Here is a 14507-nt window from a genome sequence, read left to right as displayed (position 1 = left end):
TAGCTTTTAGGTATATAGGCTCACAACAGTTCTTTTAAAGGAAAAGTTACAATTACGTTGATTTAATTATCATTTTTTCTCTAGTGAGCTGATGACTGAAAATCCAGTTCCCAATAACATACAGTATATAACCTGGTCACCTGTTGGTCATAAACTGGTTAGTAAAATTACTATATAGTAATTCTATAAGAAACATTACTTTAAAATAATATTACATTATTGGATTAACATTAAGAATATTATAATATGTATGTTATGGGTAAAATATTGTTCCCTGTACGTACCCAGATCAGTCCAGACCATGGGTTGAGCCTCCTGTCCAGCAGATGGAGGCAGACCAAAACTGAAAGGGTAACCCATATCAGGACAGAGCCTACCCTGCACCCCTTCAGTATTTGTCTCTCTCCCGCAGATGCGACAGCTCACCCTGCGGTTCCCTGTTTCTTTTGTTTAGTCCCTGTCTTGGGGCTCCTTTTCTTCTGTAAATTTGTTGGATCAAGCAAGTATTTATTATCTTTAAAGTTTTATTTACAAAAAAAAAGTGTAAAGGTTAAAGTTGGACTCTGTTGATCTCTGTATAGGAAACAGTTTCTGTCTCCTCGCTCTTGGGGGGGCCTAGGGGGGCTTTGCCCCTTGTGTAATATAGCCTAGGCTCCCTATCCCCGGTGTTCCTCGGCTGTGGGGTGATATTGGTGGTGCTGGTCACTCCCCCCCGTACAGCCCTCTCTCTCCTTCTCTTCCAGGACGTTTATTCCCCGGTGCTGCCAGCAGGGATGTCTTCTTCTGGCAGCCTTTCTGGAGAGACGGGAGCGTGCAGAGTTCATTCTCCTGCAGCAGGACTCACAGGACCCAGATTTTTTGGATTCTCCCCCAGAATTGAGCCCCGTGCAGTCTCTGGTTGCAGGTCCTGACCCCCTCCCCCCCTGGAGGTTCCAGACCTCATTTTTCCTCAGAATTTGTGCTTTTAATGCACAAATCCTATCTGGCCAGTTTACAAGAGGAGTCTGACCCCCCCACCCCCCCGGTCCTCCTCTTCCTAAAATTCCTCGGATTGCTGCGCCACCTACTCCCGCAGGGCCTGATGCGCAGGGGTCTATTCGGGTGTGGGTGGTTCCGAGGGTCCCTCCTGCCCCGGATCCCCCTGCTCCCTTGATTGTCCCGGACCAGGCTCAAGATCAGGATTTTGTTGAGACTCCCCCTCCCCCCATGGAGGGGAAGACCCCCGGCTTCTCCACCTATTCAGAAGGGAGGAACTGGAGCCACTTATCCCCTTTATCACTCAGGAGCTGGGGATAGAGTGCCCCTCAGTGGATGAGTTTTCGTCCGCGATGCCGGCTTGCACGGACCCAGTCCTGGTGGGACTCAGGTCTCTTGTGTGCACCTTCCCTTTCCATCCAATCCATCGGCTGATGCTCCTCCAGGAGTGGGAGGCTCCTAATTCAGGGCTTCAAGTCAGGAGGGCTATGGAGAAGCTCTATCCTCTTCCGGAGCAGTGCTTAGACATGCTGAAAATTCCCAAGGTGGTTTCCTCTGTGTCTGCAGTTACTAAGCACACTACCATCCCGGTGGTGGGGGCTACGGCCCTGAGGGATGTTCAAGACCGCAAGCTAGAATTCTATCTCAAGCGCATCTTCGAAGTCTTAGCCTTGGGTGTTTGGGCGTCGATCTGCAGCAGTCTCATGCAGCGGGCAAGCCTCAGGTAAGTTCAACAATTGCTCAGCACCCAGGACCTCCCGTCTGCAGAGGCAGAGCAGGCTGAAAGATTGGAAGGCGCTATAGCGTATGGGGCGGATGCCCTTTACAATTTGTTCCAGGTCCAAGCAAAAGCAAGTCAGCCGTAATTGGGCAGCTGACTCATCTTCCAAGGCGCAGCTAGGCATGCTCCCCTTTAAAGGTAAGTTGCTTTTTGGCGAGGACCTGGAGCAGCTTATTAAATCTTTGGGTGAGAACAAGGTCCACAAACTACCTGAGGATCGCTCGAAACAGGCGAGAGCCTTCTTCCCTACACGCACCCGATTCAGGGGTCAGCGGAGATATAATCCCAGGGCAATGGGCGCCTTCTCTAGGGGAATTCCCTCCAGATCTCAGTCCTGGTCTCAGTCCTTTCAAGGCTGTCGTGCCTTCCGAGAAGGTAATCCACAGCGCCCCACGACCAAGCCCGCCTCCCAATGAGATTCGACTGGCACATTCCTCCGTTCCAAACTTAGGTGGTCGTCTATCTCAGTTCTTGCAGGAATGGGTCAAAATCATGTCAGACCAGTGGGTCCTCGAGATAATCAAGAGAGGCTACGCTTTAGAATTTTCTCGAGACCTGCTGGATCTGTACATGGTCTCCCCATGTGGCCATCGGAAGCGGGCCGCTGTATGTCAGACTCTTGCCAGACTCCAGGGGCTGGGGGCTATAGTCCCAGTTCCTGTGGAGGAACAGGGCGTCGGCCAATATTCTATTTACTTTGTGGTTCCAAAAAAGGATGACTCCTTCCGCCCCATCTTGGACCTCAAGATAGTCAACCATGCCCTAAAGTTCCCCACTTTCGGATGGAAACCCTGAGGGCAGTTATAGCGGCTGTTCATCCTGGAGAATTTCTGGCCTCTCTCAACTTGATGGAGGCCTACCTGCATATACCAATCCGTGCTGAACATCAGAGGTATCTCCGATTCCACATCTTGGGCAACACTTTCAGTTCTGGGCTCTGCCCTTCGGTCTTGCCACAGCACCACGCATGTTTACCAAGGTTATGGTGGTGGTGGTGGCCGCTCTCCAGCGGGATGGAGTTCTAGTCCACCCTTACCTGGACGATTGGCTAGGGCGAGCCAAGTCGGAGATCCTCTGCAAGCTGGCAGTGTACTGCGTCCTTGCTCTTCTCTCATCCCTGGGACCGCGTCCTTGCTCTTCTCTCATCCCTGGGATGGATAGTCAATTTTTCCAAGAGCAATCTCCGACCTTCCCAGGTCTTAGAATTCCTAGGGGCTCGGTTCAATGCCCGAGTCAGCAAGGTATTCCTGCCAGACTCTCGAGCATTCAAGCTGAGGGATCAAGTCTGCAACTTCCTTTCCATGTCTCCCCCCACGGTGTGGGACTACCTACAGGTTCCGGGGACCATGGCTTCCACTATCGACTTGGTCCCCTGTGCTTTTGCACATATGTGTCCTTTACAGAAAGCTTTGCTATCCCGCTGGAAACTGGTATCAGAACAGTTTCAGACGCCGCTCCTGCTCTCCGACTCTACCATCAGCGACATACAATGGTGGCTATCGTTCAAGCACCTTCTGAGAGGAATATCCCTTCAGACTCCGCAATGGATTGTGGTCACGATGAATGCCAGCCTCTCCGGATGGTGAGCAGTCTGCCAGTCACAGGCCACGCAGGGATACTAGTGCCCAGCCCAATCCTGCTGGCACATCAATCACCTGGCGGCTCGGGTGGTTCGTCTGGCTCTCAAAGCGTTTCTCCTGCTGCTTCGCCGAAGAGCAGTTCGGGTACTCTCTGACAACTCTACGGTGGTGTATATCAATCGCCAGGGGGGCACAAGGAGTCGCCTGGTGGCCCTTGAGGCCAGCCAGCTCTTCGCTTGGGCAGAACGCCATCTGGAGTGCCTAGCAGCTTCTCACATTGCGGGCAAGGAGAATGTTCAAGCTGATTTCTTGAGTCGCCAGCATCTCGATCCCAGCGAGTGGGAGTTGTCCGACGAAGCAATGGATCTGATTGTCAACCGGTGGGGTCCTCCTCACCTGGACCTGATGGCAACCTTGGACAATGCCAAAGCTCCCAGGTTCTTCAGCCACTGGAGGGAGCACTGCTCGAAAGGGGTAGATGCACTAGTCCTTCCCTGGCCACGTAACATCCTTCTGTACGTGTTCCCTTCTTGGCCCATGGTGGGCAAAGTGCTCAGAAGGATAGAGCTCCACAGAGGCCCGGTCATTCTCGTAGCCCCTGAATGGCCTCACAGAATGTGGTTCGTGGATCTCGTAAACCTGTCGAGGGACGGCCCTGTTCGTCTCGGTCATCTTCAGTACCTGCTATGGCAGGGTCCCGTATTTTTCGACCAGGCGGATTGCTTCTGTCTAGCGTCCTGGCTTTTGAACGGCGGAGACTGAGCAAGAAGGGATATAGGGAGGACATTATCTCCACTATTCTGCGTGCCCGCAAGACTTCTACTTCCCTCGCCTACGTCCGAGTCTGGAAGGTTTTCAAACTTGTCTGCGCGGAATCGAGTGTCTTGGCTCATTCGGCCCCAGTTTTGCTGGTTCTTTCTTTTCTCCAGCGAGATCTTTCTAAGGGTCTATCCTTCGGTTCACTCCGGGTAGAGGTTTCTGCCCTTGGTTCTCTCTTGGGAAATCTTGAATGTTATGCGGTTGTGTCTCATCCAGATGTTGTCCGTTTTCTCAAGGGAGTTAAACATTTGAGGCTACTGCTGCATTCCACTTGTCCTTCATGGAGCCTTAATTTGGTCCTCTGGGCTCTCTGCCTAGCTTTCTTTGAGCCTCTCCGCTGCTCCACTCTCAAGGATTTAACACTTAAGGCGGTGTTTTTAGTCTCTATTTGCTCCGCCAGACGGGTGTCGGAGATTCAAGCGTTGTCGTGCAGGGAGCCCTTCCTGCATTTTTTGGACTCTGGGGTCTCCCTTAAGACTGTCCCATCTTTTTTGCCAAAGGTTGTTTCTTCCTTTCATGTCAATCAGTCGATGGAGCTCCCTGCGTTCTCTCCCGCAGATATTGCCGGTACGGCTGGGGATGATCTACGCCGTCTGGTTGTGAAACGCGTTCTCATGCGTTATCTTTAGTTAACCAATGATTTCCGAGTCTTGGATCATCTTTTTGTCTTATGGAGTTGGCCTAACCGGGGCAAACAGGCCTCTAAGACTACGATCTCTCGCTGGTTAAAGGAGGCGATCGCGTCGGCCTACATCTGTTAGGGCCGGGTGGTCCCAGAGGGTCTGAAGGCTCATTCCTTGCATTCTCAAGCTGCTTCTTGGGCGTAGAGTCAATCAGTCTCTCTGCAGGAGATATGCAGGTCGGCTACGTGGAAATCTCTGCATACTTTTGCTCGGCATTACCACCTGGATGTTCAAGCACCTGTCTTTGGTTCCTTTGGTTGACAGGTGCTTCGAGCGGGACTGTCTCGTTCCCACCCTGTTTAGGGAAGCTCTGGTACATCCCATGGTCTGGACTGATCCAGGTACGTACAGGGAAAGGAAAATTAGTTCTTACCTGTTCATTTTCATTCCTGTAGTACCACGGATTAGTCCAGACACCCTTCCCTATTCTTCCTGCTGTCCGCTCAAAGCTTCCTTCCTCTTGCTGCAGGATTCAGAATGATTTCTTCTGTGATTATAATTAGAGGCACTGGAAGCATCTATATGATGACCATGGACATTCATGCAAGAGTGCTTATCTACAGAGTCCATTCCATGTTTGCACTTGTTCAAATTTTTGGGTTCTCTTGTTTGCTCGAGTTCTCTTGTTACTTCCTTGATTCCTCACTGTTTATCTTCATATTTTCTGCTTTGATAATGGTTATACTGAAGGGTTGCAGGGTAGGCTCTGTCCTGATATGGGATACCCTTTCAGTTTTGATCTGTCTCCATCTGCTGGACAGGAGGCTCAACCCATGGTCTGGACTGATCCGTGGTACTACAGGAATGAAAATTAACAGGTAAGAACTAATTTTCCTATTGTGGATAATGTGACATTAATGTTTGGATATTTCACTTAGGACTTGATTCTCAAAGTAACTTACATGCAGAAATCCATTGTTTATGCACATTAAGCGGCACTTTAAAAATCAATTAAGTAGTTGTACATGGAAGTACACATGAAACCCCATTTTACATGAGTTAGAGTGGGGAAAGCATAACTTGCACTATAAGTGGGCTATAAATGTTTTTAATAAAATAAATAAATAATTTCAATTTTCAAAATTCTGCATGAAAATACATACACAGAAAGTTACAGCCTGCTTGGGAGAAGGCTGTAACTTTCTGTACATATGTGTGTGTTTTTGTGTGTGTGTTTGTATATTGGGACAAATAGTGGAAATTCCATGGACTAATATGTTAACTGCTTTCTTTGCCACAAGCATTTATTTAGAGTTGTAGTAGCTATATTGGTTCTTTGCAGCCTGTAGTATCTTGGGTCTGGATTCACCATTCTATCACAGAATGGTGAATCCAGTGAAAACGGGGGGGTGAGGGGGTCGGGCCTCCGAAAGCCGACAGCCTTCATACTACCACTGTGTTTTTGCTGTCGGCTCTTGCACCCAATAGCACCACTGTGAAAGGTGCTATTGGGCGCACTACTGGCGACGATAACGTTGCTTACCTTATCACCGCCAGCGAAGACACAGCCGAGTCCACCTCCTCGCCACCCTGACTCTGCCCCCAGCATACTATCTCACATGAAAAGGGACTTTGTTGCTGTCAGTTCACATTCCACTTGCCATCTCCTGAAGAACCTTGTATGTTCTAGCATACCCATCCTGGCATCTATGTTAAGGAAAGGTGAGGAATTTGGATAATGTGAACGTTATTCCCTGAAAATGTTAAATTACTTTTCAAAATTATGGTCTGATTGCTTTGGGTATTGATCAAGGATATGTGTAGAATGTGGTTTATTTGGATTTCAGCAACATGTTTGACACTATTTTGCATAGTTTATTTATTTATTATTTTTATATACCAACATTTGATCTGAGATATCACATTGGTTTTACATTCAGGTACTGTAGGTATTTCTCTATCCCCAGAGGGCTTACAATTTAAGTTTTGTACCTGAGGCAATGGAGGGTAAAATGACTTGCCCAAGGTCAAAAGGAGCAACAGTGGGACTTGAACCCTGGTCTCCTGGTTCATAGCCCACTGCTCTAACCACTAGGCTATTCCTCCTCCTCCTTAAACTGAGCGACCTGGGGATGGGTTTAAAGGTGGAGTAGAAACTGGTTGCGTCATAGGCAGCAAAGGGGAGTGGTAAATGGAATTCAGTGGAGTGGAATGGATCCAGGGACTGGCTTTGTTCTTTTTTTTGTCAGCAATATTAGAAAGGAAACAAAGGGAAATGTTTGCCTTTTTGTGGGTGACACACAGGTCTGCAACAGAGTGGACACCCTGAAGGAATAGAGAGAATGGAGGGGTAGATGAGATTGAAAGATGTGAGAAGCTGGGAGCAGCGAGGAGATAGCAATGAAAAGAGAGAAGCTGTGAAGAGAAAGACGGAGACAATGAAGAAGAAAGAGAGCTTGGAGTCTGGGTGGGCTAGCATCAGCAGTAAGTGATGGTGCTATTGTAGAACAGCTAATGGGAGCAAGGAGAAAGGCAGACCCAATAATGCCCGCCCACCCACCCACTCCCCCCAAAAAAAAAAATCAGAGGGAACATTATTGAGTGAAGTCTCACTGGTTTTAGTTTTGGAGGCTTTATTTCAGAAAAGAAAGGGAGAAAATAGAGGCCATTCAGAGATCAGCTACCAAAAAGCTGTGGTTTCTATACCAAAAGTCATAAGGGCCTGAATATGAATTAATTGATTTTGCTTTGATTAGTGCATACTAATTTTTTTTTATGTGTACACTAAAAAAATTAAGGTGCCACTAAATGGAAATTAGTGTGCACTAAAAAAACATTTAAGTGCACACTAAAATGAAGCAAACCAAAAAGCATAATGAAACCAAGAAAAGAAAAACTAACACTAAACAATTTCCGCACAGTTCTGCAGGCCATGATATTCGCAAGTACAGACTACTGCAACTCACTACTTTTAGGACTACCACAATCTACAATCCGGCCACTACAAATATTACAAAACTCGGCTGCTAGAATTTTGACTGGTAAAAAAAGAATGAACACATTACAGGAACGCTCGCTGATTTACACTGGCTCCCAATTGAACAAAGGATTCAATATAAGGCTTTATGCATAATACACAAACTAATCCACAATGAAAAAGTTGAATGGCTCAACACTGCACTGCACGTACATGTCCCACAAAGAAACCTAAGATCTGCTAATAAGGCTCTACTAACTGTCCCCTCTGTCAAAACAGCACACCTCACGCAAGTTAGGGAGAGAGCACTGTCACTGGCTTGCCCCGTGCTATGGAACACCATGCCACTCAAACTAAGGCTGCAGAGTAATTTCAAAATATTCAAAACCAATCTGAAAACCTGGCTTTTCAAACAAGCTTTTTATAAAGATAAAGAGAAGGAAAAAAACAGTTGACTGATAAGGACGCACCAAACTAAAAGTAGTTACTTGTAAGCTACAAATGCACATTAATGTTAAATTCAAACCGCCTAATATGATCCCAACAGACAAGCCTAATTTACACACATAGTTTTTTTGAAATGAATTGTTACCGCACTATGATGGCACATGATTAATTTGTAATCTATACCACTCACATTTTTATTAGCGTGCCTTGCTGTAAACCGTTGTGATGGTTATCTAACTTAACGACGGTATAGAAAAGTTTTAAAATAAAATAAATAAATAAAGAAATAAAAATAAAAATGAAACCGAAAAGAAAACCAACATTTTTTTGGCTGCACATCCCTAATATGTATATCCTAGAAGAGAAGTGAGAGATAAAGGGGCATATGAATCCAGACATTTGGATATCTGAAAGGTATCCTTGCGCAAGAAGCAATGCTTTTTCAACAGAAAAGAAGGTTGTAAAACTAGGGGGTCATGATACTAATTTTCAAGTGGGTAGACTCTGGATTCATGTCAGGAAAATTATTTTCATGTAGAGGGTGGTGGATTCCCTCCCAGGGCTGGAAACAGAATTTTAAAAAGTATGGGATAAATACAGGAATGGTAAGAAGCACTAGGATAACCCATACGGAGCGGGCAATTATAGACCAAAACAGCAATTATATGACTGCAGGGTGCTTCCTAAAAGCCAGAGAGGTAAATAACCTGTTCAGAGTGGTAGATAAACCCTGAAGGAAACATGGGGAAAGGGTTCCATATGAGAATTTGAGGATGGACCATGCTGGTCTTTACCTGTCATCATTTACGATGTCACAGTGTCCAACCACTCACTTATACTGTATATACTTCCTTCCTTGAGTCTGGCTGTTATATTTGGTGAAGAGATTAATGTGGTTTTGAAAGCTCATACACAAATTGTGTTCATTGAATGGGGAGGGCAATTTTCAATACCATTTACATGTGCAAATAGTGATTTATGCGTCTAAACTGGTTGTCTTAGAATCCCCCTCCCAGTATATCTAAAAATATGTTCCTGGGGGTGTATATTGGGCAGGATCGGGGAAAAAAAACCACGTAGACTGCATTTTTAAGTCTAGGGATGTGCAGCGCAAGAGTCTGTGTGTACAGTGTACCCATGGCAAGTTTTAGAGGAAAGGTTTACGTGGATTTGTCCCAGTGTGAAAAATCTGAACATTCACAACCTGTAAAAAAAAACCAACCCAAAAACCAGGAGTACTTGGAATTATAGTATTGCCTGCTAATGTTCTATAACGTTTACTATTTGTTTTTTATTTGTAGGCCTATGTTTGGAAAAACAATATATACATAAAAGAAGTTCCAAATGGAGAAAATATAAATATTACCTCAAATGGAGAAGAGAATAAAATTTTTAATGGAGTTCCTGATTGGGTATATGAAGGTAATATAACTATCTGTTACTGTATACCATATAATAACATATGACCAAGAACACCAAGGTCAAACTGCATGTGGCCGGTTTTGGCAGTGCAGTGTGCAACCATGCAGAAGAACTGGCTTTCATTCCTGGGTCTGGTCTGATCTGATCTTCCATTTCCTAAGCTGGCTGGGGCTGAGAATGCTGCAGAGGCAGCACTCGCAGCCCCTGAGGGAAAAGGAAGAGTCCCGGTTATCACTCACCGGTGACACCTACTGGCCAGTTTTGGAGTACACACAATTTAGGTTCTTGAGGGAGCTGTGGTCTGTGGCCTCGGCCAAGACTGTTGCTACAAAGATTTGGGCTAGGGGTGTGTGTGTGGTTGGGGAGTGGAATCTAGGTAGCTGCACATGAAGGATCTTGACGCCGCAGTCCAATGAAGGCCAGTTCTGATTGAGCTGGAAACACAAAGGAGAACCAGGAAGTTACAATGTTATGTTAGCTCACGTTTTTGGCTCTCTTCTGAATGATGTTATTGATCAGATTTTGTTGCCTCTAAAAAATTAAACTGGGATCTAAGGTCTTAAGATAAGTTATTTAGCCCTTGAAACAGATAATTGCATTGTTGAAGTTTGATTGAGCCAGGGAAGTGAAATGTCATGAAATGTATTCGTGTTTTTTCTGGAGCCATAATTAGGAATTTCTTCTTGAACAAGATCTGCTGTTTGAGTGCCCCACATTTTTCACTGTTACGTATGTGTTGATGGATCTTTAAGAAGTCTGCTTCTTTAGCCACTGGGTTGGCATTTTTGTTATATTGGTGAGCCTGATGTCTATAGGATAGTGGACTTGGCTTTCTTATTTCTAGGGCCAAGTCTAAAGTAACCATAAAAATGATATCATTTATGAGAAATTCTAAAACCTGGATAGGATACAGTCAATTAAAGCAGCTTGTCTTGTGCTACACAGTCCATTTCCCTCGGGCTGCTCTCCGTTCGGTGCCTGTTAAAAACATGCTGACTGAGGCCCTTGGTTCCTTTCCTGAAGCAGACTTCAGGAAGTATGATTTAAGACATCTGGGCTAAAGCCAGATGACCTCAGAGAAGATTTAATGCAGGAGTAGGATTACCAGATGGATGCAAGCTGGGACAGTCCTGGGTTCACCCCATGTTATCTGTGGACTTGGAGAGTCATATTCAAATACATCCTATTCTCACAACCGAGCTTCAGCCTATTCTGCGAGAGTACAGCTAATGAGAAAAATATTTCTTAAGAAAACGTAAACTGAAAATGTTGTTACTGATCGAGGAATTCATTCTTTTTTCCCTCCAGAGGAAATGTTTAGCACTAATTACGCTCTCTGGTGGTCTCCAAATGGAAAGTTCTTGGCATATGCTGAATTTAATGATACGCAGGTTCCTATTATGGAGTATTCCTTCTATGGAGAAGAATCAAATCAGTATCCAAAAACCATTAAACTTCCATATCCCAAGGTATTTGTTTAATATACGATTATACCCAGAGCATTAGCAATGCGATTTGAAACAAACTTATTCATATTGCAGGTGTCTCCAGCAAAAAGAGAGATTCTTGCTCTCTCTTCCATGGGTTGTAAGAGTTAAATGCTGTGACCATGGCTCAGTGGGTGGTAGAGGTTGAGGACTACTGCAGTCTATGGTATCTTTACTCAAAAAGCAACTTTTTGTGCAGCTGCTTTCTTATTAAAAGCTGCAACTAGGCAAAATTATTCCTGTATGCTTCTCAGCTATATTTTATTGCTCCATGAGGCAGTAGCATGAGAGCAGTATGAGATCTCTTTGTAGTTAACAGAGAATAATTATAATTAGTTTTCTTTTAAAAATGTAAATGAAACTTCAACAGACTAAATGACTGCTGTACAATAAGGTACTTTTATATCATTTTCAGCTTGATTTCATCCTGATTGCTAAGGTCCTTGATGAACATTAAAATATGCTGTTTTATGAATGTAACTGTTTAACATTTGTAACTATATATTTTTTTTAAATCATGAAAACAAAATTTTAAATTACCATTGCACTGCTTCCTCTGAAGCAGGCACTAATTGACAGCAAAGATATGAGGTCTCCAAGGAAACCTGAGCATATGGAAGATACACAGGGACAAAAAAAACTGGAAAGAGCAACACAAACAGCCCAGGATCACGGCAATGAATGGAATTCCATTGGAATGCTGTGTAAAGCTCATTGCAGAATCCCAGCAAAGCACTGTCAGCTGTGGAGCTGGTAAAGGCACAATAGCCTTATGTGTATTTTCTATTTACATACAATGTGCAGGGATGTCCACTTTCTGTAGTGCTTGCCCTTAGCCCCCCCACTATTCTGTTTGCTGCCTCCTACATTATTTGGTTGCTGTCACTCAGGATTGCTTGTCTGCAGGTAAACTTTGTGGTGGAAAATGGAGAGGGTATTAAGAATGAGCTAGTTCCCCGGTTCAACTGGGAATGCTTCAGAGACAGCATTCACAGCCCTTGCATGGGGAAGGAGATGGTCATTTCACAATGGCAACCCTCAAAGGCCAGAGTTAAGTACTATGATTGCAGAGTTCCAGAAGGAGCTTAGGGGTGAATTTTCAAACCTGTGCGCGGGCGTACTTCTGCGCACGCTACCCGACGCGCACACGTGTACCCCCGATTTTATAACATGAGTGTGCAGGCGCACCCATGTTATAAAATCGGGGGTTGGCACGCGCAAGGGAGTGTACACTAGTGCACCTTGCGTGCGCCAACACCCACGGTCTTCCCCCGTTCCCTCCCAGCCTGCTCTGAAATTGGAGCAGCTGGAACTTTTCTTCCCCCTAGCCTGACCTTCCCTCCCCCGACTTTTGTCAAACCTTTTGCGCCTGCCTGGAGGCAGGTGCAGGTTGCGCACACTGGCCTCCTGCCGGCATGCAATCCTCCAACACAGCGGCAAATGGCCACAGTCGGAGTCCTCTGGTCCCGCCCCATCCCGCCCTCGGACCACCCCGTCCCTTTAGTAAAGCCCTGGGACTTAGATGTATCCCGGGGCTTTACGCGTGTCACTGGGCCTTTCTAAAATAGGCCCGGCACGTGTAAGCCCCCCTATGTGCATAAATTCTTTGAAAATCCGGCCCTTAGTGCATAATTACCAGTTGAAGACTGTCACTGCCATGCCTGGACTAAAGTAGGATAGGAAGGGATACAAGATAAGGAAAAAAAAAAAGCCTGGTTAGTCGCAAATGGAGATTCAGTGAGCCAGGATTCCATCCCTGGTGCTGATTGAGCTGGAGGGCCCATAGGAGCAGGAGGAAAGAGCAGGTCCAAAGAAAGAATATACACATTTGCAAAGGTGTACTCTGTTTTGGAGGCCCAATGCATTTTTTTGGTGAAAGCAAAACCGTGCCCACATGCTGTTCGGCTCCGTACCAGGCTGGACAGATGGACGATCTCCCCTTAATGCCTTCCTTCACTGTTACACAAAGAACACGCAAAAATGTGTTTGTGATAAAATTATGGCTGGAAAAATATCATGTTAGTTTTTTATTGCATCAGTATTATAAAATAGCTCTGAAACCTGCATTGTTTATCTCTAGATACTCGTGAAAGCACTTCTCATTGTGAACATTGTTAGATTGTAGTGCGTAAATAAATTCCTCCTCCCCCAGGCGCTTAAGAGTAGATTTTCAAAGCTGCGCACGCGCGTCCATATGCGTGCGCTTCCTGGCGCGCGCACATGGACGATGCGAATTTATAACATGCGCGTGCCAGTGCACCCAAATTATTCACCTCCGACAGTCTTCAGCCCCAAATGTTTAATATTGTCTGAGACTGGCAAGATAGCATTGCACCAGGGCCGAGAAAAGTGGGCACCGTCCCTTGAAGAAGCGAGAGCAGTGCTCTCTGACGAAGACAGTTGTTTGAAATGCAACCAGCGTTGTTGGTTTTTTTAAAGGCTACACAGCTGCACCGCTGCTTATGCACAGATAAGTTTTTAATTGCATATAAAAACTTTTTGATAAAAATGTGATTTATTCTAAACACCAGGTAGTGGATTTTGATGATTTGAATTCAGGCTCAGCATTGTATTAACATCGATTTCAGTGAGACATTGACTAATGAGCCACTAGGAGTGAATCCACTATATGTTTGGCATTAAACTCTATTAACTGTGACATGCTTTTATAATGAGTGATTTAGAGTTGGGGTCATAAATATTTAAATGACATTTACATTTAAAATTCAGACCTGAGCAACACTGTAGCAACGTAGCTCCCATTATTTTATGGGAGGAATTTTGCCAATGGTTACAATTTTTTTTTACACTTGGGCGGAAGGATGGGAACAGTAAAAGTAGCTGCAACAAACTCTCTACTTTTACTCTTTCCCCTGACAACATAAACAAACTTTTAATCAAGACACCAGAAGAGAAATAAATACTCAGTAAGCTGGCAAATGGAGAAGTAATCCAGATAAGGTTACCCAGATAACTTTAGACAAATATAAAAGCAGAATTAATCCAGAGACATGATCTGCTGAATATATTCATAAAAATGTTATCCAGGTAACTTTATTCAGGTATCTTTAGCTGAGTCCAGATTGCTGGGGCACTTCATTATTTACCATCCTCCAGTGAGAAAACTAACCATTTCCTGCATTGAACCAGTTCCCAATCCACAACAGGACATTGCCTCCTTACTTCTTCCATCCTGAGCACAAGGATATCATTCAATAGGTCTTGAACTGTCATGAATCATTAACCTACAGTGGCAGTAGTATGGACAGTGGATATATCAACTCCTATAATAAAGTCATATAAGGCTAAGGCAAGAGCGACATGAATACATATACAGCATTGCTCTCTGCTTCTAAGGCAGGGAAAAATGTGGAAAAGAGGATTTGTATTCAGACA

General features: G+C 45.0%; 1 protein-coding gene across 4 annotated transcripts in view; it reads left to right on the top strand.

The window, feature by feature from the left end:
* DPP4 (dipeptidyl peptidase 4) overlaps window positions 1-14507 on the top strand; it is a 275080-nt gene that overhangs the window by 170656 nt on the left and 89917 nt on the right. For all 4 annotated transcript variants that reach the window (XM_029605604.1, XM_029605606.1, XM_029605607.1 and 1 more), the window contains 3 exons: window positions 85-157; window positions 9504-9624; window positions 10933-11093. In XM_029605604.1, the coding sequence (XP_029461464.1) occupies window positions 85-157; window positions 9504-9624; window positions 10933-11093 (355 nt within the window). The remainder of the gene's footprint in view (window positions 1-84; window positions 158-9503; window positions 9625-10932; window positions 11094-14507) is intronic.

The sequence above is a fragment of the Rhinatrema bivittatum genome, chromosome 6 (genome assembly GCF_901001135.1).
Source record: "Rhinatrema bivittatum chromosome 6, aRhiBiv1.1, whole genome shotgun sequence".
Lineage (NCBI taxonomy): Eukaryota > Metazoa > Chordata > Amphibia > Gymnophiona > Rhinatrematidae > Rhinatrema > Rhinatrema bivittatum.
The sequence above is the reverse complement of the archived record's forward strand: the minus strand, read 5'-3'. Positions and strand labels throughout refer to the sequence as shown.